Source organism: Colias eurytheme, chromosome 6 (genome assembly GCF_061535395.1).
Source record: "Colias eurytheme isolate Ceu_HAF_F1 chromosome 6, ilColEury1 Martin Lab GWU primary, whole genome shotgun sequence".
In the NCBI taxonomy this organism is placed as follows: domain Eukaryota; kingdom Metazoa; phylum Arthropoda; class Insecta; order Lepidoptera; family Pieridae; genus Colias; species Colias eurytheme.
Window position 1 is genome coordinate 12,671,659 of NC_142985.1, and position 26,602 is coordinate 12,698,260.

Below are 26,602 nucleotides of genomic sequence, written 5' to 3' on the forward strand. Positions count from 1 at the left end.
TACTAATATGTATTATAAATGCGAAAGTAACTCTGTCTGTCTGTCTGTTACTCAATTACGCCTAAACTACTGAACCAATTTGCATGAAATTTGGTATGGAGATATTTTGATACCCGAGAAAGGACATAGGCTACCTTTTATTGCGAAATATGTACCACGGGCGAAGCCGGGGCGGACCTCTAGTATTTTATATACCTATAAATTTTTTATAATTTTATCAATGGATAATTTACTATTCTACACTAGTTAAAAAATAAAAATAGCGACATCTATGTCATCGTTTATATAAAAATTGGTGTTCGCAGATTCGTAAACATTTACTAGTTTGACTCAATTCTACTAGAGGGCGCTATAATTAATTAAAAACCAAGCTTAGTGCCCTACACTAATAATATTATATACGTAGTATATTATTATTAGTCTGTGATATTATAAAGAGGAAAACTTTGTTTGTTTGTTTGTTTGATTGTAATGAATAGGCTCATAAACTACTCGACCGATTTTAAAAATTCTTTCACCATTCGAAAGCTACATTATCCACGAGTAATATAGGATAGGTTTTATCCCGGAAATTCCACGGGAACGGGAACTATGCGAGTTTTTCTTTGAAACCGCGGGCGGAGCCGCCGCGCCGGCGGAAAGCTAGTATCACAATATAGGCACTATTTCCCTGATAGAAGCAGGGGATAAAAGACTACAACTAACATTACAACCACAGACTAATAATAATATACTACGTATACAATTTCAACTAACGAATTTAAACTTGTCTGGAAGTTATATAATGCGTGCGCGCCGAGAACACGTGTCAGAAGTGAAACTTCTTTGGCAAGATTCAAAGATACCAACATCGTCGCCTTGCTCCATGATGTGAAGGTATTGCCATGACGCGACCTTGAATTTAATACTTCAAAGCAAACAATAAAAATGACGGCGATTTATGCACAAAATATAAACTCATAAAATTCGCTATTTATGGCTATTTATTAGGTCGTTATTAATTTTAAAATATTATTGTTTTACTTATGGATGCCTTATACAAACCTACTTCATAGATGCCAAAGTAAATCTATCTGTGTGCGTATGTTTGTACCTCATATGTACATATTTGTTACGTTTTTTTGATAGGCGCAAACCTTAGATCCGCAAACTTCACAAAGAAGGCAAAAGGGATAATGCAAGGCAAAAGGCAAAAGGGAAAATTCATTTTCAAAAAGTAGGTACCTAGCTAGTGGTTCCGGGGGTTCCTACCATTCGAACGCGGTTTTGTTCTTTGTTAAAAAAATCATTATTATTTTAATTTTATAACTAATATACATAAAGGCATTAATAATATTAATTAAAGTGTTTGGGCAGTGAATGTTCCATTATTTTCTTTTTAAAGTGAAACTTTTATTACATCGTCTCAAACTTTTTGGTCTGTGTAGCGCATGTCGCGTGACGGTCGGCTGCCGAGTAGGTATAAAGCAGTGTTCGGAGTCATTATCGTACAAATACGATAATTTTGTGCCTAAGTTTCACTTTTAACGTGGTTTCATAAAACCGCACAAAATTTTTTCCTCAATACAAAAACAAGCAGTTTATTTTATATTTGAATATTTTTTGTTCTTAATTAGATAGAGTTCGCAGTAAACCATAAAAAATACTTATATTTTTAAGATAAGAGTTGAAGTTGGTGACTGACTGTGATCTATCAACGCACAGTCCAAACCTCCCCTAAGTATATAATATAATATATTATGTTCTGTGGTCCAAACCACTGGACTGATCGGGCTGAAATCGAGCATGCAGGTAGATGTTAGGACGTAGGCATCCACTAAAAAACGATTTTGATCAATTCCATTCCAAGGGAATAAAAAAGGGGATGAAATTTTGTACCATGAAAATTTATCTTTTCCACGCAGGCGAAGCTGCGGGCAACAGCTAGTTGAAAATAAGATCAATAATCAAAAGCAAGAAGATTGTAATAATTAATAATTATTCTACCGTGATTTTATAAACAAATATAATATGAAATATTTAACTAGAGTTTTAGACAGTAGGTACTTAATGATTTGTTTCCATGGTACTGTCTAACTTTATAGGTACAAATTAATAATGTTTTCCTCTTAATTACATGCACTAATTACTGTTAATAATGATATATTATTTTTATATCATAATAATATATGTGTATAATATGTATATATATTTTATTTAATTTTTCCTATTACATAACCAAATAATTTATATTATTACTAGGTTTCCGACCGCGGCTTCGCCCGCGCAGTCAAAAAAAAACCCGCATAGTTCCCGTTCCCGTGGGGATTCCGAGATTGCATCGGAAGGACATAGGCTACCTTTAATTGCGAAATATGTACCACGGGCGAAGCCGGGGCGGCCCACTAGTGAAAATATAAACTATAATAATTAGAAAAAGCTACATATTTCCTTCCCCTGTCTTGCTATATTATATTCTTCCCAAAAAGTTTTTGTGAATTTTATAAATCATGTCCCAAGTTTAACTTTAATCTTTGTAACACATTTTTTTAATTACAATCGGTGCAGTGATGTGAAATGTAACAGACATACATACGAGTTGTTTTCGAATTAGTAGGGATCCATCATGTATACATATATTTACGGATAGCGATAAACTATGACTCAGTTCTCGGTAGGTATATAAGTACAGGTTTATTTAGCAACTCGTCAGTCGTCAGTAATTATTCGACAACTAAGGAATGATGTTGAAAATAATACTATGCGGCCTTTTGGTCGCCGTCAATGGAGAGCCAAAATATAAGCAACACTTCTTTCCTAGGACGGAAATGGATAGATATTGGACACAATTCAATGAACGTTTTGAGGAATTTAGAGATCGTATGGACCATCTATTTGACGACGTCGAGTTTCCCGTTACCGCGATTCCCGGTCGAATAAATGGTGATAAATATGTGATAGAATATATTATGACTGGTTTAAAAGAGGATGAAATATCGGTGAAGGCGCGCCAAGGTCTGCTCCAGATTGAGGGGCATAGCGCTGATGGTTCCATTAATATCTACAATAGCAGACCCTTACCACTGTACGTCGATGCATCGGGTAATTGGACATATGAGGATAACGTGCTGAAAATAGTTTTCCCCATACTGAAAAATACGCAGTCACCGTTTGGTAATAAACCTACTTCTGTCCCCGTCAATGAGATCAAACCAAATGTGGTAATTGATAATAATTGGACTTTTGATTCTCTTGGGAATGGAAGCAACGAGGATTCTGAATTTCCATCGAAGAAAGAAAAACAAACAAATTTGGAAGTTGAAATGATAAAGTAGAACACAGTGAATGTAATAATATTTATAGAATTAGTAGATAGTAAAGTAGCTTGTGACTAACACGAAAAGGAAGTCAGCGCACATTTAAATGTTATTTACACACTTATCGCTCCATTATACGCCTTTATGCTATTCCTAACAAAAGAGGAAAATACGATACCTATCTATGTATTTAAAAATGAGGGACTTGAATATGTATAGTGTATACCTAATAGGTTTCGATTGTCCATAAATTATACGATAACTAGATTTCCGCCCGCGGCTTCGCCCGCGTTTGCAAAGGAAAACCCGCATAGTTCCCGTTCCCGTGGGATTTCCGGGATAAAAACTATCCTATGTGTTAATCCAAGTTACCCTCTATATGTGTGCTAAATTTCATTGTAATCGGTTCAGTAGTTTTTACGTGAAAGAGTAACAAACATCCATACATCCATACATCCATACATCCTTACAAACTTTCGCCTTTATAATATGTATTAGATTACAATATTTACTTCTCAAAATAAATAAGTGTCGTAAATGATCAGAAATAAAGAAGTTTTTGTATGTGTTGAAATGTTTATTTTTAATGTTTTCCTTTTATTTCCATGATTAAGATAGCTGGACATCTCAACAAGCAGTTATCATTAGAAAAAAACATAAACCCGACTGTTGAAAATAATTAATCGAAAAGATATATAAACAATTATTTTTATATACAATAGATATATAAAGTACTAGTGGTACATATTTTGAAATAAAAGGTAGCCCATGTCCTTTCTCGGGTATCAAAATATCTCCATACCAAATTTCACGAAAATTGGTTCAGTAGTTTAGGCGTGATTGAGTAACAGACAGACAGACAGAGTTACTTTCGCATAATTATAATATTAGTATAGATAAACGTTCCATGTACCCGGACAAAGCGGTTCGGATCGACATTCTTCATCCGAACCGCGAGGGACTGGAACATGCTTCCTGAGTATGTGTTCCCCGACGAGTACAATAATTATATGGGGGTCTTTTTTTATTGTGTGATAGGGAAGCGCTTGACCACGATCTCGCCTGATGGTAAGCTGAGATGTGGCCTATGATGGAGCACGCTTCCCTAGAAGGTACCCGTTCACTCTTCGCTTGAAGAATTTATAATTACGTCTACTACGCATTTATTAAAAAAGCCTTTGAGTTTTTGAAGTGAAACTTCTAGGCGCGTTGAGAGTAAAATTTCAAGGTCGCGCCATGGCAATACCGTCACGTTTTGCGGCGACGATTTTGGTATCTTTGAATCTTGCCAAAGAAGTTTCACTTCTGATATGTGTGATCGGCAACCACGCTCTGTTGCTTTCTTTTTATCTCTATCTAGGCTACAATGACTCCCTGCGGCGTACCTTCCATGTCCTTCATCTTCTGTACTGTGTGTAATTCAAAATCTCTAAGCTATATTCGGGAGAAATCCAAATATTAAAACTAGATTCTTGCGCTGCTTGACAAATGTCTTGCTTCTGATTTCGGCCCTTAAAACTAAATTCTATCATAATTCATTTGCTGTTCGTGCAGTTCCTTTCTCCACAAAAGTCAGACGAGCGCAAACTTTAAATGGTACTTTTAAAATTTTATTAAAAATCATTTCACGTCTCTTTTTTTTAGTTTATTTTTAGCTGCATCTTAATTTATATCTATAATTTTTGTATAATTAATACAAACGTGTTAAGTTTATATTAATACGTGCGTACATTATAACATGTATATTACAGATATATTCATCTATGTATTTAACTTTAGGTATTTATTGTTATATATGTAGGAGTATTACTGGCTGGTAGATGTATTACTGGCTGATGAGAATTACATCGGAACGAGATTTGACAACTGTCGATCTAGCGGAGCGTCGCGTCGATGGTCGGCTGGAGACGTTGCTTGGTTACAAACGAAGAACGTCTAGGGCACCACGTTTGTGACGAATCGCTATTGTTCCGAGTAATCTTGTGTATTGTTGTTTCAAAACTAATTAAAAGCGATTGATCAAGTGATTCCCTAATTACTAGCGCATAGATTTGTGCGATTACATAACATTTGTTGTAACATCGATGATTCATTTGTTTCTACCAACATTATAATTTACTGAAGATATGGGTGATTCTGATGATTATGGCCATCCGCCCATATCAGAAGTGGGATATACCATGCGCTAAAGACCGAGGAAAACCACCCAGCTGACGAAAATAGCGCCTTGAATTTGTTAAGCAATATGGAAGTCTAACTTACTCGGATGATAGCAACGACGCAACCGCGCTCCGGTGGCAACTGCTAGCGCTAAGTCTTGTACAGTTAATCTTGTAGAGTTTAATCAGTAAGATGTAGACGTGCATGTAGAAGGTTGGTGTAAGATTACAGAGCTTATAGTACTGACTAAAAATTTAAAGGGCGTAGATTTACTTGTGGCTCTTACCTATGCACTGAAAGGCTGCGCCGCCTCTTGCTTGACAAAGTTAAATTTGAATGACATGGGAGACTGTAAAACGAGACTGTAAAACAAAGTTTAATGGCCAGATTTTGTAAACCAAAATTATTTCAAGACTACTTTGATGAAATATTGCATTTTCAAATTGGAACAAAAGAAACCGCAGCAGAAGCTGACCTGCGCTTATGGAATATGATCGAAACTATACCAAAAACTCGAATGCCAGAAGATGTTATAACTGGATTTGTCATATCAGTCTTATGTCAGATGGATGGTTTATACGCCGTGAGCTAAACGCATATACTGTCACTACCAAACCTCAGCTATTTAGAATCTTAAGAGGCATTTCTCTAAAGCGAAGATCGGAGCTTATTGAAATCCAAGAGCCTGATTTAAAACAACCTAGATTCGTAGACGCAAGAGTTCCTGATAAATGTCATTTTTGTGGAATCCCCGGACACCGGCAAGCCGACTGTAAAAAGCGTCTTCGAGAAGATTTTTCTGGAATAACTAAAAAACAAAATCCGTTAAATGCAACACGTGCTCCCGAGAAAATTGCGATCGTAACCTGCTACATATGCGGTCAAGCTGGACACGTAGCAACAAATTGTAACGAAAGAGGATGATGTCGGTTAAAAAGGAGGTAGAGGTACTACAAAATAAGAGGTTAATGTCTGCGAACAACGACTGTCGAGTGGCATCTTGAGGCCGTAATCCGGTGAGTCAGTCCCCTTTTTGTTTGAAAGCGGGTCGTCTTGCTTTTTGATAAAATAGAGCTATCTTAGTAAGTTGCCAGATACTGTGCGCAGTGATCTTGGGCATCTTACGGGCAAGTAGAGCGTGTGATGCGCACTTTGAAAAGTTTGCTAACGATTATCTAAAACGATCCCAATAAAGCGTGGCGTGACATAACATCTGAGATCGTGAAATCATTGAACATGAATTGTCGAAAGTTGGTCGAAATTCATGCAGAGCAAGACAATCCGTAACTTATGTGTAATCTGTGAGCATTGTTTGCATGAAGTCTACTTAACTATTTTGGCACGTTGAGTGAGAACAGTCATCGAGTATTGTTGTGTGTGGAAGGTGGTCGAAAGGATAATGTCGTCCAAGTCATGCCGCTTATAGCGGCTGGTCGAAGGGACACATTCATCCGGTCCAACCTTAAGTGTTCATTAGTTGAAGGGAATGTCGTCTGAGCCATGCAGCTGATAGCGGCTGGTCGAAGTGACACATTTATCCGATTCAACCATAAGTGTTCTGTGGTCGAAGGGACAGTGTCGTCCGGTCCATGCACATGGTCGAAAGGACACACCCGTCCGGTCCAAATGATACTGTGTAAAAAAATTGGTCCTAAGGATAGGACATGCCGATAAAGAGTGCATTGTTTGTTGTGTGAGTAGAAAAAGGTGCCGTCCGGTCCATGAGTGGTCGAAAGGACACACGCTTTTTCATTCTGAGATAATTATTGTTGTATGACCGTAATATTACGTAGTAGACGTAGACGACGACGACGTATTAGCTTGTCAGGATGGACGAGCGGGTAGATATTGACAGATACCCGTCCGATGGATTGTGTTATTGTTACAGGACTGCAATTTGATGCGCCCGAGGACGGTCGATAGTCAGAATGGCCGTGTAGGAGTATTACTGGCTGGTAGATGTATTACTGGCTGATGAGAATTACATCGGAACGAGATTTGACAACTGTCGATCTAGCGGAGCGTCGCGTCGATGGTCGGCTGGAGACGTTGCTTGGTTACAAACGAAGAACGTCTAGGGCACCACGTTTGTGACGAATCGCTATTGTTCCGAGTAATCTTGTGTATTGTTGTTTCAAAACTAATTAAAAGCGATTGATCAAGTGATTCCCTAATTACTAGCGCATAGATTTGTGCGATTACATAACATTTGTTGTAACATCGATGATTCATTTGTTTCTACCAACATTATAATTTACTGAAGATATGGGTGATTCTGATGATTATGGCCATCCGCCCATATATATTTTTTTGAAATATTTATTTATGTTTGCATAATGTATTGCACGCCTCATAAGCGAAGCGTTGAGGTGGGTACTACTGTCACTTCGCGCAAAACATCTGATTTTTCAAACTTAAAATGTCTTTATGTATCATACATTGCACTTGTAAGATAATACATACACACACATATTAAGAAAAAGCACTATTTTTAACGTTCATGATATTTTTGATGTCATTTTTGTTATTTAAACTAGTTAAAAAACAGTTTAAAAAAGTTCTGTCTTGGACGTCCGTGTGTCTGTATGTGCGGATCCTTTTTCTTGTTAACACGATAGCGACCGAAATACTTTACTAATCGAGTCTTTTTTTTTCTCTTACGCTTGAGTATGCTCAGGAATAGAACCCTTTCATTTTTCAGGGTCTGATTCGATGTGGTTTAATTGTTATTAAATAAACAAAAATAATAATTAATAAATATTTATTAAAAAAAAATTATGAGGCGTGCACTTTTGGATTTTCCAAATTATTTAAATAATATACCATACATCCATACTAATATTATAAATGCGAAAATAACTCTGTCTGTCTGTCTGTTATTCAATCACGCCTTAACTACTGAACCAATTTGCATGAAATTTGGTATAGAGATATTTTGATACCCGAGAAAGGACATAGGATAGGTTTTATCCCGGAAATCCCACGGGAACGGGAACTATGCGGGTGTTTCTTTGACTGCGTGGGCGATGCCGCGGGCGGAAAGCTAGTTATTGAATATTTTAGTTTTCCTTGTTTGAATTGCCTTGATTTTGCTCACCCACGTTTTGTTTTATTTCTTTCCTATACATACCTACTTTAAAGTTGGTAGAGATCGCTACCTAGCAATAAGGCCGCGCTTTGCTTATTTTAATTGTATGTTTTTATTTTTCAGTGCAGATTTGGGTTGTGTATCTATAGGGTAGGTACCAAAGTAATTTTCAGAGTAACTTCAAAAGAATGCATCCTGTTACTTTTCTATTATAACATAGATGATATCGATAACCCACCTCGATACCTAAAGCGATAAACTCATAACGGGAACTGATAATTATGAAAAATTTTTATCTATTGCTCAAAAAAAGCAAATAATTTTGTATTTGATTTTAATGTAGTACCTATAAATGCATGCATTTATAAATCCAATAAAGCATTTTCTTTCATTTATTCGAAATGAAAAAAAGAGCAGGTTCTCTATTCGACCGTATTTTTTATTTTAATGATTATTTTTGCACGCCTCATAAGCGAAGCGTTGAGGTGGGTACTACTGTCACTTCGCGCAAAACATCTGATTTTTCAAACTTAAAATGTCTTTATGTATCATACATTGCACTTATAAGATAATACATACACACACATATTAAGAAAATACACTATTTTTAACATTCATGATATTTTTGATGTCATTTTTGTTATTTAAACTAGTTAAAAAACAGTTTAAAAAAGTTCTGTCTTGGACGTCCGTGTGTCTGTATGTGCGGAGGATTTTCTTGTTAACACGATAGCGACCGAAATACTTTACTAATCGAGTCTTTTTTTTTCTCTTACGCTTGAGTATGCTCAGGAATAGAACCCTTTCATTTTTCAGGGTCTGATTCGATGTGGTTTAAATGTTATTAAATAAACAAAAATAATAATTAATAAATAATTATTAAAAAAAAATTATGAGGCGTGCACTTTTGGATTTTCCAAACTATTTATTAAATTTTCAAAATGTACCTAGCTAGTGGTTCCGAGGGTTCCTAACTTCCTACCATTCGAACGCGGTTTAGTTCTTTGTTAAAAAATCATTATTATTTTAATTTTATAACTAATACCTATTACACTAGAGTAGATAATTTTTGAAACAAAAAAAAATCGCAGTCGGATGAAACCCATTAGAAAAGGAGGGGAATACGATAAAAATGTAAGGAAAAATAAATTACGGTCAATCCGAGTTCGGGAAGCGGGAGGGGAGAGCTTTTAAGAGAAAAAAATGGTTTCTCTCGATTTCCGACAAAACTACAAGTCCTATAGAAAAAAGTTCAATCGCAAAGTTGTAGGTAATTAAAAGTTCTACAACTTTTGTATTCACAATTTTTTCACATAACCTAAAAATTTAGGTGAAAAATTCAAAAAACCAAGTTTTTGGTCTTTTATTTCTATCTACTTCAAAATTTATTTTTTTTCTACGAAATTTGGTGGAAACTTACTTTATTATGTCCCAAATACACTGTAATTTATTTGATTGAAAATATTTATTTTTTCGCCTTATTTTGAATTAATACCAAAAAAACAACCTAATTTTCAATCGAAAAGTCACCCGTCAAAATATCAGCTTTTTTCAAAAACTTGGGGTGCCTTTTATTCATTGAAATCTCTACTTTCATATGGTGTAAAAAAAATAAACACCACCATAGTAAATGTTCTCAGGAAATGCATACAAACAGTCTGAAATTTAGCTTTTACTAAATCAGGCACACTTCTCGAACTACCTGAAATGTTTTTATCGACATCATTTTGCTTTTGAATATGCTGTAAAATATTAAACTTAGAACAGATAATTATTTTTCTTTTGAAATAATACCGAAAAGCCGATACAAGAGAAGATATAGAGTTCAAGAAGTGTGCCTGATTTAGTAAAAGCTAATTTTCAGACTGTTTGTATGCATTTCCTGAGAACATTTACTATGGTGGTGTTTATTTTTTTTACACCATATGAAAGTAGAGATTTCAATGAATAAAAGGCACCCCAAGTTTTTGAAAAAAGCTGATATTTTGACGGGTGACTTTTCGATTGAAAATTAGGTTGTTTTTTTGGTATTAATTCAAAATAAGGCGAAAAAATAAATATTTTCAATCAAATAAATTACAGTGTATTTGGGACATAATAAAGTAAGTTTCCACCAAATTTCGTAGAAAAAAAATAAATTTTGAAGTAGATAGAAATAAAAGACCAAAAACTTGGTTTTTTGAATTTTTCACCTAAATTTTTAGGTTATGTGAAAAAATTGTGAATACAAAAGTTGTAGAACTTTTAATTACCTACAACTTTGCCATTGAACTTTTTTCTATAGGACTTGTAGTTTTGTCGGAAATCGAGAGAAAACATTTTTTTCTCTTAAAAGCTCCCCCCTCCCGCTTCCCGAACTCGGATTGACCGTAATTTATTTTTCCTTACATTTTTATCATATTCCCCTCCTTTTCTAATGGGTTTCATCCGACTGCGATTTTTTTTATCTTTTCATTATTTTCAAAGGCTTCTACCCCAGTCTATATAGGCATTAATAATATTAATTAAAGTGTTTATGTATTGAATGTTCCATTATTTTCTTTTTTCCTCTTATTATCACACTAAAACAAGCAGTTTATTTTATACTAGCGGTCCGCCCCGGCTTGCCCGTGGTACCTACATGTTTACGTTTTTTTTCATAAGAACCATCCTCGTAATTCAAGGAATAGATTCCGCAGCGCACGCGATGACAGAATTTTTATTAAGGATTTTTTTACACCTTGGGTTACATTATTGTATTTTTGGTAAGGATCTCTATTTTTTTTTGTAAATGCAACATAGCCTATGTTGCTCAATGAAGATGCAGCTTTCTAATGGTGAAATAATTTTTGAAATCGGTCCAGTAGTTTAAATGTGAAAACCATACATACATACATACATAATTACAAATTTTTCCTCTTTATAATACATATTAGTATAGATTTGAATATTTTTTGTTCTTAATTAGATAAGAGTTCGCAGTAAGCCATACAAAATACTTTTAGTTTTAAGATAGATTAGGCCTAAACTTCACACAATGGGTAAGTTGAAGTCGGTGAGGGTGACTGACTGACATAGTGATCTATCAACGCACAGCCCAAACCACTAGACGGATCATGCTGAAATCGAGCATGTAGGTAGATGTTAAGACGTAGGCATCCACTTAGAAAGGATTTTGATCAATTCTATTCCAAGGGAATAAAATAGGTGATGAAATTTTGTACCATGAAAATCTTTTCCACGCAGGCGAAGCTGCGGGCAACAGCTAGTTGAAATAAGATCAATAATCAAAAGCAAGAAGATTGTAATAATTATTATGTATCTACCGTGATTTTATTTTATAAATAAATATAATATGAAATATTTAACTAATAATAATATCAATTTTTTTAAACTAGAGTTTTAAACAGTAGGTACCTACCTAAAGATTTGTTTCCAAATATACTATCTAACTTTGTAGGTACAAATTAATAATGTTTTCCTCTTGACTACATGCACTAATTACTGTTAATAGTGATATATTATTTTTATATCATAATATATGTGTATAATATGTATATTTTATTTATTATTTCCTATTACATAACCAAATAATTTATATTATTATGTAAAGGAAGGATTTGGAATAAAATTGATAATTTGTTGATTTTTTACTTTCTATATGTGTATAATATGTATATATTTTATTTATTATTTCCTATTACATAACCAAATAATTTATATTATTATGTAAAGGAAGGAATTGGAATAAAATTGATAATTTGTTGATTTTTTTACTTTCTCATTTAGTGTACACGTATAAAACAATATAGCTTTTTGTGAACTACAGAAATATTGGATGAACTAAGATGATTTTGGCATTAAATTAAAATTAAAAAATTGGATTGTATGAACTCTACCCTTGCTCTACCTAATAATGTAAGATATTCCTTGATTGATTATTGCTAATAATTAAAATATAAACTATAATAATTAGAAAAAGCTACATATTTCCTTCCCCTGTCTTGCTATAATATATTCTTCCCAAAAAGTTTTTGTGAATTTTATAAATCATGTCCCAAGTTTAACTTTAATCTTTGTAACAAATTTTTTTAATTACAATCGGTGCAGTGATGTGAAATGTAACAGACATACATACGAGTTGTTTTCGAATTAATAGGGATCCATCATCAAAAAATAAAATAATTTGGAAAATCCAAAAGTGCACGCCTCATAATTTTTTTTAATAAATATTCATTAATTATTATTTTTCTTTATTTAATAACAATTAAACCACATCGAATCAGACCCTGAAAAATGAAAGGGTTCTATTCCTGAGCATACTCAAGCGTAAGAGAAAAATTATAATTTGGAAAATCCAAAAGTGCACGCCTCATAATTTTTTTTTAATAAATATTTATTAATTATTATTTTTGTTTATTTAATAACAATTAAACCACATCGAATCAGACCCTGAAAAATGAAAGGGTTCTATTCCTGAGCATACTCAAGCGTAAGAGAAAAAAATAATTTGGAAAATCCAAAAGTGCACGCCTCATAATTTTTTTTTAATAAATATTTATTAATTATTATTTTTGTTTATTTAATAACAATTAAACCACATCGAATCAGACCCTGAAAAATGAAAGGGTTCTATTCCTGAGCATACTCAAGCGTAAGAGAAAATAAAACCGGCCAAGTGCGAGTCGGGCTCGCGCACAAAGGGTTCCGTAGCAGCAAATATAATAAATTACAGTTAAATCAACCTATCTCAAAAACTATAAGAGATACTTTGATCAAACCAAAAATCGTTGAAAGAGTTAATTAGCATGCATCACCTCTATTTTTTTTAGAATTTTATACCCCGTAGTTATAAAAATAGAGGGGGGGGGACATACTTTTTACGACTTTGAGAGCTGATATCTCAAAAACCGTTCACTTTAAGAAAAATGTTTTTTAGAAAACTTTATATCATTTTAAAAGACCTTTCCATTGATACCCCACACGGGTATGTACATCGAAAAAAAAAATTTCATCCCTCAGTTACATGTATGGGGGGCCCCACCCCCAATTCTTTTTTTTACTATTTAGTGTCATATTTTTGTAGCGGTTCATACAACACATATTCCCATCAAATTTCATCACTGTAGTACTTATAGTTTCCGAGTAAATCGGCTGTGACAGACGGACAGACGGACAGACGGACAGACGGACATGACGAAACTATAAGGGTTCCGTTTTTGCCATTTTGGCTACGGAACCCTAAAAAAAGACTCGATTAGTAAAGTATTTCGGTCGCTATCGTGTTAACAAGAAAAAGGATCCGCACATACAGACACACGGACGTCCAAGACAGAACTTTTTTAAACTGTTTTTTAACTAGTTTAAATAACAAAAATGACATCAAAAATATCATGAATGTTAAAAATAGTGTTTTTTCTTAATATGTGTGTGTATGTATTATCTTACAAGTGCAATGTATGATACATAAAGACATTTTAAGTTTGAAAAATCAGATGTTTTGCGCGAAGCGACAGTAGTACCCACCTCAACGCTTCGCTTATGAGGCGTGCAAAAGACTCGATTAGTAAAGTATTTCGGTCGCTATCGTGTTAACAAGAAAAAGGATCCGCACATACAGACACACGGACGTCCAAGACAGAACTTTTTTAAACTGTTTTTTAACTAGTTTAAATAACAAAAATGACATCAAAAATATCATGAACGTTAAAAATAGTGTTTTTTCTTAATATGTGTGTGTATGTATTATCTTACAAGTGCAATGTATGATACATAAAGACATTTTAAGTTTGAAAAATCAGATGTTTTGCGCGAAGTGACAGTAGTACCCACCTCAACGCTTCGCTTATGAGGCGTGCAAAAAAGACTCGATTAGTAAAGTATTTCGGTCGCTATCGTGTTAACAAGAAAAAGGATCCGCACATACAGACACACGGACGTCCAAGACAGAACTTTTTTAAACTGTTTTTAAACTAGTTTAAATAACAAAAATGACATCAAAAATATCATGAACGTTAAAAATAGTGTTTTTTCTTAATATGTGTGTGTATGTATTATCTTACAAGTGCAATGTATGATACATAAAGACATTTTAAGTTTGAAAAATCAGATGTTTTGCGCGAAGTGACAGTAGTACCCACCTCAACGCTTCGCTTATGAGGCGTGCAAAAAAAATCAAAAATATTTATTCTGTAACAAATAGTATTACAATTTAACAGTCATTGAGACATCCTTTTAAGCAATTAAATGCTTGTGTTAGGACATCTCGCTCTTCCGACAGTACATTATGCTTAAGTGTTACACGAATAACATTTTCTTATATAAAGAGAAATATGTAAAAACTATTTAGAAACTATTTAGATATATGTATTATAGGGAACAGAACGAGTGTATATTTTGTGTGTGTGTGTGTGTGTGTGTGAGTGTGTGAATGTGCGTGTGTGTTTGTGAGAGAGTGTGTGTGTATATTATATAATATGTTGCTTTATTTTATTTTATCATGTATACATATATTTACGGATAGCGATAAACTATGACTCAGTTCTCGGTAGGTATATAAGTACAGGTTTATTTAGCAACTCGTCAGTCGTCAGTAATTATTCGACAACTAAGGAATGATGTTGAAAATAATACTATGCGGCCTTTTGGTCGCCGTCAATGGAGAGCCAAAATATAAGCAACACTTCTTTCCTGGGACGGAAATGGATAGATATTGGACACAATTCGTCAAACGTTTTGAGGAATATGGAGATCGTATGGACCATCTATTTGACGACGCCGAGTTTCCCGTTACCATGCGTCCCAGTCGAATAAATGGTGATAAATATGAGATAGAACTTTCTATGCCTGGTTTTAAAGAGGATGAGATATTAGTGAAGGCGGGCCAAGGACGTCTCCAGATTGAGGGGCACAGCGCTAATGGTTCCATTAATATCTACAATAGCAGACCCTTGCCACTGTACGTCGATGCATCGGGTAATTGGACATATGAGGATAACGTGCTGAAAATAGTTTTCCCCATACTAAAAAATACGCAGTCACCGTTTGGTAATAAACCTTCTGTCCCCGTCAATGAGATCAAACCAAATGTGGTAATTGATAATAATTGGACTTTTGATTCTCTTGAGAGTGGAAGCAACGAGGATTCTGAATTTCCATAGAAGAAAGAAAAACAAACAAATTTGGACGTTGAAATGATAAAGTAGAACACAGTGAATGTAATAATATTTATAGAATAAGTAGATAGTAAAGTAGCTTGTGACTAACACAAAAAGGAAGTCAGCGCACATTTAAATTTTATTTACACACTTATCGCTCCATTATACGCCTTTATGCTATTCCTAACAAAAGAGGAAAATACGATACCTATCTATGTATTTAAAAATGAGGGACTTGAATATGTATAGTGTATACCTAATAGGTTTCGATTGTCCATAAATTATACGATAATTACAATATTTACTTTTCAAAATAAATAAGTGTCGTAAATGATCAGAAATAAAGAAGTTTTTGTATGTGTTGAAATGTTTATTTTTAATGTTTTCCTTTTATTTCCATGATTAAGATATGACATCTCAACAAGCAGTTATCATTAGAAAAAAACATAAACCCGACTGATGAAAATAATTAATCGAAAAGATATAAACAATTATATTTATATACAATTACTGTAAATTTAACTAAAAACCAAATAAGTTATATTGCAATTGGGACATTGATTTGGTAAACAGATGTTCCGCAATAGTCATAACATAATATTTAATCACATTTTTTATTTGTATACAAGAACAGACATTTATATATTACTAGCGGTCCGCCCCGGCTTCGCCCGTGGTACATATGAAAAATAGATGTTGGCCGATTCTCAGACTTACCCGATATGCACAGAAAATTTCATGAGAATCGGTCCACCCGTTTCGGAGGAGTATTTACATTGTGACACGAGAATTTTATATATAAGAAGATTTCTGTAGATGACACATAATTTTTATACTCGAGATTCATATTACGAACTATTTACTGATTAGCATTAGACTATTCTTGGGGTTCGAATATGTATACCAACTTTGCTATTCTAATCTTTCTTATAGATCAAGGTATTTACAATAAAAGTCTGGTTACATATTTAGTGTTAATAGTTAGAATAATTTGTTAAATCGACTTTTATGTGAAAAGCTTATTAATCTATACTAATATTATAAAGAGGAAAAGTTTGTAATTATGTAAGTATGTATGTATGTATGGTTTTCACGCATAAACTACTGGACCGATTTCAAAAATTCTTTCACCATTAGAAAGCTGCATCTTCACTGAGCAACATAGGCTATATTGTATTTTGAAAAAAATTAGAGATCCCTACCAAAAATGCAATAATGTAACCCAAGGTGTAAGAAATTCCTTAATAAAAATCCCACCAAAAACATAAATGTAAAAATTGGAGCCGAGTTCAATCGTTGACTTAATTTGCCAAAAAAAGAAATGAGATCTAAATGTGTGCCAAGTTCTGCAGACAGTCCAGAAACTTATTTACAAAGATGTATTAAGTTCTTAGGTTGACTGAAAACTCAATTGTTTTATTTTCCCTTAGAGAACAATGTTTATTCCAAAATATAACTTTTTTAATTTGAATAATATAATTATTTTCACAAAGCAAACAACTAATGACCTATTGAACCCCATAATTTGATGAGGCTAGTTTTTAGAACCTCACAAAATATAAACAGTAGGTATGTAAAACTAGCCTCATCAAATTATGGGGTTCAATAGGTCATTAGTTGTTTGCTTTGTGAAAATAATTATATTATTCAAATTAAAAAAGTTATATTTTGGAATAAACATTGTTCTCTAAGGGAAAATAAAACAATTGAGTTTTCAGTCAACCTAAGAACTTAATACATCTTTGTAAATAAATTTCTGGACTGTCTGCAGAACTTGGCACACATTTAGATCTCATTTCTTTTTTTGGCAAATTAAGTCAACGATTGAACTCGGCTCCAATTTTTACATTTATGTTTTTGGTGGGATATCATTACTTTTTGTACAGAAAATTACTCTGCAAATTTGATTTACTTTATGAATATAATACTTTTTATATACGATTTTTTTTTTCTTGCGGTTTCTCTGTATGGTTTGTTTAGTATTATTTTCTATATTTTCTTGTATGTTATGAATGTCAGCGCACATTGCCCCGTCATTATCTGCAATTTTTTAAACTCGTTTTCTGTTTAAAAGATTACATGATTTTCTAAACATCCAGCGTGAATTTGTACACACACTATTACCAAGATGCAAAGGTCGTTGTAGAAGAATCGTCGCCTTACTCCATGACGTTACGGTATTGTCATGACGCGATCTTGAAATTTTACTCTAAACGCGCCTAAAGATGAATATTACGCAAATTAAATCATTTCGACCTTCGACGAAGCCTTCTTCCATTACACTGAAATTAAAACTAAACTAAACACTCATAAATAAAGAATAAATAAATGTGAATATGTAAAATTATATATTATTTTAAACTGTATGAGCAATATTTTTATTACAATTTTCTTTTATTTTACGTTTAATAACAGTTTTGAATAAAGAAATCATGCAATCGAAGTAGGTAATCCGCCCTAGCGATACTAGCGCGAGTGAGTGTGATGTCAGAGGCGCATCGAATCTACAGATGTTTCGTGCTAAAATATGTAAACTTCAAAGTTCAATAATCTATATCTCAGTCATTTATTGATGGATTTCAAAATTTTTTTCGGCCACTGATTAGTTTTGATCTATTTTTTAAGACTAGTAAGGTGAATATAATATTTTCTATTTTTATAAACTTTTCCATTTTTCCATACAAACAAAATTAATGTCATTGAAAAAAAAATTAAATACAGATAAATTCAGTATTTTCTGATTTTTTCCTTTGTACACTCACTATAACCTAGTTGATTACAAAATTTGAACTTTCTAGGTCATCTGGAAGTGGGTTAGGTTTTGTATATATCTATAAGTCAGTCAGTCTTAAAAATTGCGATTTTTGGATATTAATATCTACGCAACTGTTTAATCTGTATTTATGAAATTTAAGTTTCTTGTTTATCTTGAGGTCCTCTTGATATGTACCAAATTTGGTTTATTTAACTTAAATAGTTTTCGAGTTATAAGGGGGTGAAAAGTGGCTCGAAATGGTTCGTGTAAATATACACACGGCTGCTGCTCGCCAGTTCTCTTCGCTTGAACTCGGCTTGACACGCTGCCGCGTGTCTAGATGCTGTCATCGCGTGGGCTGCGGAATCTATTGAAGATAGAACAAAAAAATGTTCTACGGTATTATAGAATGGATCAATATCTACAAGAAAGTCCGCGATACCATATGTCCATCTTCAGTAGTTATGTTACTACAACAACTTTTTTACGTTTTCAAAGTAAATAGAAGTGCCGACAGTAATCAAACCATGTTATCCATACACATATATTAATCCTTATCCCATTAAATGATGTTTTATTATAGACTGTTTCAATACCAGCAAAATACTTTTTAAATAAAAAAAATTGGATATTCCATTCAAAAGATATAACGAATTTTTAAAAGTGTCAATCTACAGAAAATAGTAGGTATAATGAGCAGGCGTAGTGCGGGACGGGGTGAAGGTGATTTTCATGTGATTAAAAATTAAACCTATAGTCCGCTGTCCGACCTATAGTAGACTTTTCACTGTCACGATATCGCTATCTATGCGGGTGAAACCGCAGGGCATTGCTAGTACAGAATAAACTAATATCCTGGTGATAGAAATGCGAGGAATGTATAATTTCCAAATCAACAACGGGGCACTAATTGCTAGGAATTTGTTAATTTTAATAGTTTTTTTTTAATGTTAATAGTTAAAACATGGACCAATATACTCAAGGTTAAAACAACACTATTTGTTATTATATATTATATTATTGGGCGACACCTAGCATACATAGGTGTAGGATCGTTCTTTATGAGTTATATGGTATGAAGCAATATAATAAAGACCCATCTTTTCTTAGTTATGTTAGAAATTACTCAAAAACTTTTAAAATTGTTTGTTTTACTGCGAAGCGTTTGTATATCAGAGATAAAATACGCGACTCCGATAATAAAGTTAAAACAGTTTGGTCTATTATTAATGGTGAAATGGGTAAAAGCAAATCAAGTAATACCATAAAACTTGTTAATAATGGCATGGTTATTGACAAAAATGCTGATGTTGCGCTTGCATTTGAAGATTTCTTTAGTAGTGTCCCTGCTAGCATTACTAATAATTTAAATTCGTCTTCAGCACTTGCAGAGACCTTTTTGAGGGACCATGTTGCGGGGTGCAGCACATTATTTGAATTGCGACACGTAACTGCTAATGATATTGTTACAGCCTTTAAGACACTAAATTTAAAAAATACTTGTGATCTTTGGGGAATGTCCGTAAATTTAGTTAATAATATAATAGAAAATATTGCGAACAATTTAGCTTTTATATTTAATAAGTGTTGTGACTATGGTACATTTCCTAATTTATTAAAGCTTAGTAAAGTTATACCTCTATTTAAGAAAGGCGATCAAGAAGACTGTAACAACTATAGACCTATCTCGATTTTACCAACATTAAGTAAGGTATTCGAAAAGTTAATATTAAACCAATTGACTAGTCACTTTGCATCTAATAATTTGCTGCACACCAAACAGTTTGGTTTCACAAAGGGGCGCTCAACCACAGATGCTGGAGTTGCACTACTAACACATATATATAAGGCATGGGAAAACTCAAAAAATGCTTTGGGGATATTTTGTGACCTCTCCAAGGCATTTGACTGCGTTGAACATTGTACCTTATTGCGTAAACTTAATCACTATGGGATTAAAGGACAAGCTCAGAACCTCATAGCCTCATACCTGCATGATAGGATACAAACTGTAGTTGTTAATGGAGAACGTTCTAGCGGTGCGTCAATTAACATTGGTGTTCCACAGGGATCTATTTTAGGACCCTTCTTGTTCTTGGTATATATCAATGATCTACCTTATTATTTACAGGATAGGTGTGAAATAGTTCTGTTTGCAGATGATACCTCATTAATATTTAATGTGGATAGGCATGACCCAAATGTTGACGAAGTGAACAGTGCTCTTTTACACATATCCGACTGGTTTACTGCTAATAATTTATTATTAAATGCCAAAAAAACAACTTGTGTTGAATTTTTACTACCAAACGTTAAAAAGTTAAGCAGAAATATTACCTTGAACGGGGAGGTATTACACCCTACAGAATCGACTGTATTTCTTGGGTTAACATTGGACGAGAAACTACAGTGGGGAGCCCATGTCAACACCGCTGCAGGTAAGCTCAGTTCAGCAGCATATGCAGTCCGAAAGGTAAGGCATCTCACCGATGAAGATACAGCTAGATTGGTTTATTTCAGCTACTTTCATAGTATTATGTCCTATGGAATTCTACTATGGGGCAGGGCAGCAGATATAGAAACTATATTTATCTTACAGAAAAGAGCCATTCGTTCTATATATAATTTACGTGCTCGGGACTCACTAAGAGATCTCTTTAAGAATACTGGTATCCTTACTGTACCATCACAGTATATATTTAATAATATTTTGCATGTACACAAAAACGCCGACTTACACACAAGAGTAGGAGATAGACACTGTTATGGCACAAGGAACAGAAATAGAATTGAAATGCCATTTTTCCGATTAGCTAAAGTTAAAAATTCATTTATGGGTCAAGGTATACGCTTTTACAATAGAATTCCTCATAATATTAAAGAGTTTAGTAGTTCTAAATTTAAAACTTATATAAAAAATGTACTAGTTCAGAGAGCGTACTACAGTATTCAGGAATATATGGACGATAAAAACCCATGGAGGGTTGTCGCGTAAAAACCACAGGACAGTTCTTTGGCATGTTATTACAATACTTATATGTTGTTACATATGTATTTTGTAAAATTGTAAAACTGACATGATTTAAAAGAGCAACTATGGAGTTTCTTGCCGGTTCTTCTCCGTAGATACTGCTTTCCGAATCGGTGGTAAATTTTAAAATATGTAATGACGTTTCAAAAGTGCTTCTTTAAGAAGTCTAATTGAATAAATAAATGTTTGAGTTTGAGTTTGAGTTTTGAGTTTATTATATCTCTCTCCATAATACACGGGTACCACCAGAAGGAAGATACCCGGTCCTTTGGAAGGCTTACGTGGGGACACAGGTCCAACACGCAGAGGCCCTTTAGAGAATTTAATGTGTTGTGGGACACCAGCCGCAGCCTGCCCATGACTGCACTATAGAGATACAGCCCTGGGCAGTCCGCGGCCAATGTAGGACTATTGCAGAAAAATGGAAATGAACAAAACTGGGTTATGGAAGGGGGTGTTAGATGGACTGGTATATTGGTTCTATGGGGACTATGGACGTCTGTCTTTTCAATATTAAAAATTGAATGTTTAACCTGTTACTTTTCTATTATAACATAGATGATATTGATAACCTACCTCGATACCTATTATAGCGATAAACTGTGACTCAGGTTTAGTTATATAGTAAAGTTTTATTCTGCTGCGCGTCAGTAATTATTTCACTACGAAGAAATAATGTTGGGCATAATACTATGCGGCCTCTTGGTCGCTGTGAACGGAGTGCCGCAGTTTTTTCAAGGAGACTTCTTTCCCGAGTGGAAAATGGACAGCTTCTGGAGAGATTTTGACAGGAAGTTCGAGGAATTTGGCGATCAAATGGACCACCTTTACGGCAATATCGATACAACCGATAGAATAAAGGGTGATAAGTATGAAGTGACGATGATAATGTCAGGATTTAATGAGGACGAGATATCGGTGAATGTGCGCCAAGGTCAGCTGGTAGTGGAGGGCCACAGTGCTGATGGTTCGGTTAACGTGTACTCTAGCAGGAGCTTACCACCGTACGTTGGTGAAACGGGTACTTGGACATATGACAATGATGTGCTGAAAATAGTTCTCCCCATACATAACGGTAAGAAATCCACACCTGAGATAGAAACACCGAATGTGACGGGAAAGAAACATGAAATTTCTGCTAAAGAAACGCCATCGTCGAAAGCACATGGAAGAAGAAATTCGAACAGTCAAGTTCTTATAATAGAATCTTAGAATCCAGTGAATGTTACAATAATAATTGAAAAATGTAGCTTGTGAAGACGTATAAAAATAAAGTGAGCGCACATTTAATTGGTAATTATACACTTATCGTCTCATTATTCGCTTTTACGTTGTTCCAACAATAGAGGAAAATAACGTATTGAGGTTTAAAGATAATTATACTTATTTATGTATTTTGAAACGCACGACTTGAAAATGTAAAATAATATCACGAATATCGAAGTTTATAAAAATATATATAAGTAGATAATATATAAAGTTCATAAAGATTGGTTTAATATTGGATGTTTTATTTTTAATTAAATGAAACATATTGTGCTTAATAATAAGATAACTGACAACAGAACATTTATAAGCATGTTTTAAGCAAAAAAAAAAATGTTTTAAACTTTATTTTTCCTTATGGTTTACCCACCACTACGCGTTTAATTTGAGGATATAACAACAATTTAACTTTTGCCTGGTAAATGTTTCTGAAGTTAGGCATTATATTTTTCTGTTAATTTATAGAACAATAATTAGTATACTTACATAATATAAACAATAAAAAAAAATAATCATATGAATAACAATACAATTTTATGTTTGTTTTAAAATAAATTGATTAGTTACAAAGGTATACACAGATATCTAAACATCTGTTGAAGATTTTTTTTATTTTTATTATACTGCGCAACGAATAAAATATTATTTCATGCTGCTGTAAATACAATAGGTATAGGTTTTTTATTTTATTTTTACAATACATATTTGAATTGAGTCCTTTTTATTATTTGTTTTTTACGGTGTGATTGTGATAGTTTAAACCTTGCGGTGATCCGAGGAATTCATTATCTGTATATTTCTACCTATATAGGTAAATTATATATATGTATTTAATATTGTTTTTATATTTAGGTGTCACTGCAATAACATAGAGTCATCAATATTTATCATACCTTAGAACAGTTTAATATAATGTTTTGTTTTAGGAATTCATACTAGAATAATCTTAATCTTAGTATATATATAAATCTCGTGTCACAATGTTTGTCCTCAATGGACTCCTAAACCACTTAACCAATTATAATAAAATTCGCACACCATGTGCAGTTCGATCCAACTTGAGAGATAGGATAGTGTAAACATTTAGGTACCACGAGCGAAGCCGGGGCGGACCACTAGTATTTAAAATATATACTTTGTTACAACACAGACAAATACATAATAATAAATATGGTTCGTATTGTAATCAAAACGATTGACTCTACATATTTTGGACAATTTACCCGTTGAGATTTGATACTTGAAAAAACATATGCAACCTTAGTCGTGTACAAAGAACAACATGCAGTGGATGATAATGTACAGAGTGTTTAACAATATGTATGTAATAAATTTAAATGGGTAAATTAACTAAAGAATACTCACGAGTAAAGCCACGCGAAATAAACTACACTCGTGAGCAAAAAAATCGACTCAGGCGACACACCTTCTATCAGTCGCAAGTCACTGGCAAAAAAACTGAACGCGAAAATATTTTTTTTTTAGTAATATCTTAAAGCTGATAGGATTAGCTTCAAAATGATATAAAATATTGTAACGTAGTTCCATAGGTAAAGAGCCAATCAAAAACTGTCCATTTATTCCAGGATCTGATGCATTCACGTAAATAGTGGTAACGAATTATATTCATGGCTACCATTATCCATCATTGTATTGCGCTAATAATTATTATATTTCATGAATAGTACTCGTAATACTCACATTGTTAGTGCAACAATGTGCCCTAATCCACTCGTTACTGGATAATATAACGTATTAGATTCAGTTGAATTTATTTTAACTAGCTGTGCCCGCGACTTTGTCGGAAATTTTCTAAATATTTAAAGTAGTTGCCTATTATTGAATTATTGGGCTCGTTTTGTCAGCAAAGATGTGTAGAAAAACAAAAGCAGATAGCTGAAAGGGGAGATTTTCTCATGATTTCTTTGTTTTCAAATCTCATACATATTAGAATTGCATGCTTGTGTTCTCAAAATGTAAATTCATTAATTCATAGTATTAATCGAAAATAATGCTTTTAACTTTAACCATAAGAAAAAATAATTTGATCGATTGTGTGTGTGTCGATGGAAATTTTGATTAAATTATTATCGTACAGTTTCTTTATCAAATACTTTGCTTACATCCGTTGAGCCTGTGTAGATTTGTATCTAATATCGGTGTATTGCTATAAAATTTACATTCCGATATTGCATTGAGGTCAAATTGTAAACAGAAACGTCTATGCATTTTCTAGCACCTGAGAAAAATTTATAGCAATAAAGTGTTAAAACGGGATAGTTTCGTCTTTTCCGCAGGAAAATTCAATTTCTACAACAGCAGTGAAGTAGTAACAACACCACAAACGTAAATGCTTCAAACGGCACTTCACTTGAAATAACACATAAAAATATTGAAATTTATCTTTTGCAACTTGAAATATCATTTTCATATAAAAATTCCATTCGTGTCGTATAAATGCTTTACATAGAACCAAAAAGAAACACGCTTTAACACAATATAGCAAGGATAAAAAGTAGAATTATTACTTGTAGTGAGTTAATAAAATATGTCAAATATAAACCGCATGCGAATGGTTTGTTTCACATTCCAACATGAAGAAAAATCAACTAATCCAATTGTGAACAATGTAACAAACAGGATTATATTTAACGTTTTCCAGGACTTTGTTCTGTACGATAGTAGAATAAAAACTGCAGCTAACAAGATCCAAAAATATTGTATTTCAAAACAATATCTTATAACTTTGACATCAATTGATTTGAATAAAACCAACATAACAGATAAAACAAGCACTATTTAAATTTAAGTTTACTACGTCTGTTCCTTAAATTATTTTCGCAACTAAGTTCTTGTTTCGTTATCGCATAAATATCAAAATTTTATACGTTTTATTTATTAAACACGATTGATAATATTACTCTTTATATTGGTCTAAACATAAAATGACAATTTTAAACACTCATTCACTGACTCGGAGTACCGATATTTCTATAAAAGAATTCATAAACACTGAGTTCAGTACTTAGAGGCACATCAACTAATGTATCTTTAACTGCTTTACAAGTCAATTGTGATTCAGAACCCCTTTCCACTTTATAAGGCATTGTTATTATTAAATTATCTTCTTCAATCAACCAAATAGCATCTCTTGTTTCAACACCACCGGGTAGAATTCTTACATCGTTGTAATTAAGTCCATATTCCAACTTTACGTTTATATGGATGACGTTGTTCGTGATTTTAATATTGATGAAGTTTACTAGGTCGTGTTGCATTTTATACTTCAGTATATATCCTTTGGTATCATATTTTTCTGTTGCGTTGTACTTAACGTATTTGTTTCTCACTAATTCATCAGCAGCTCTTAGCTTATCAACTATCCTTGCCATAACTTCGTTGGGAGTTTCTGGTTTTGCCGGTTTCTTGTATCCGTTTGATGGTTTCTGCCATTTTGATTCGGCTAATATGAATAATGTAAACAGAAAGATGCGGTACATATCTGCGAGAGATGACTATATACTGTACTGTTCATGTTTTGATTGTATTATCGTGATAGTTTGAACTATTGATCTTGTAATGAACTCCTTGATAACAGCCAATATCAAAAAGCTTGCAATTATCGCGGTAACTATTTTAGTCGTTCCGTGAATTGAATTAGATAATAAACAGAGAAACAGGAAAATTAAAAATATATAGACCCAAAATCTATATACCTAATATATCTGTCTAGATGAAGTTTTTCAGATGTGTTGATAATAAAATAAACGTATTATTTTGTGCGTCGCAACAACTTATAAAAATGAAAACCACGTACCTGGCTCTCAGCTCCGCAGTCATTTTATCCTACTTAGTTAAAAAATTAACTGG

At 33.3% G+C, this 26,602-nt stretch overlaps 4 protein-coding genes and 1 pseudogene across 4 annotated transcripts; 4 read left to right on the top strand and 1 right to left on the bottom strand.

The window, feature by feature from the left end:
- Positions 1–2,693: 2,693 nt before the first annotated feature.
- Positions 2,694–3,870, top strand: LOC149908109 (uncharacterized). The gene has a single exon (XM_090103465.1). It carries the CDS (start codon positions 2,721–2,723, stop codon positions 3,312–3,314), a length of 594 nt encoding a protein of 197 aa, XP_089959591.1. The 5' UTR covers positions 2,694–2,720; the 3' UTR covers positions 3,315–3,870.
- A 1,246-nt stretch (positions 3,871–5,116) lies between these two features.
- On the top strand, positions 5,117–7,392 carry LOC149908110 (uncharacterized; annotated as a pseudogene).
- A 7,729-nt stretch (positions 7,393–15,121) lies between these two features.
- Positions 15,122–16,047, top strand: LOC149908111 (uncharacterized). The gene has a single exon (XM_090103466.1). The coding sequence runs from the start codon at positions 15,138–15,140 to the stop codon at positions 15,681–15,683; it is 546 nt and encodes a 181-aa protein (XP_089959592.1). The 5' UTR covers positions 15,122–15,137; the 3' UTR covers positions 15,684–16,047.
- Positions 16,048–22,141: 6,094 nt separating this feature from the next.
- On the top strand, positions 22,142–22,734 carry LOC149908112 (uncharacterized). Its single transcript, XM_090102349.1, has one exon. The coding sequence runs from the start codon at positions 22,142–22,144 to the stop codon at positions 22,676–22,678; it is 537 nt and encodes a 178-aa protein (XP_089958475.1). The 3' UTR covers positions 22,679–22,734.
- A 2,939-nt stretch (positions 22,735–25,673) lies between these two features.
- On the bottom strand, positions 25,674–26,253 carry LOC149908113 (uncharacterized). The gene has a single exon (XM_090103485.1). The coding sequence runs from the start codon at positions 26,230–26,232 to the stop codon at positions 25,699–25,701; it is 534 nt and encodes a 177-aa protein (XP_089959611.1). The 5' UTR covers positions 26,233–26,253; the 3' UTR covers positions 25,674–25,698.
- Between the last annotated feature and the right edge of the window lie 349 nt (positions 26,254–26,602).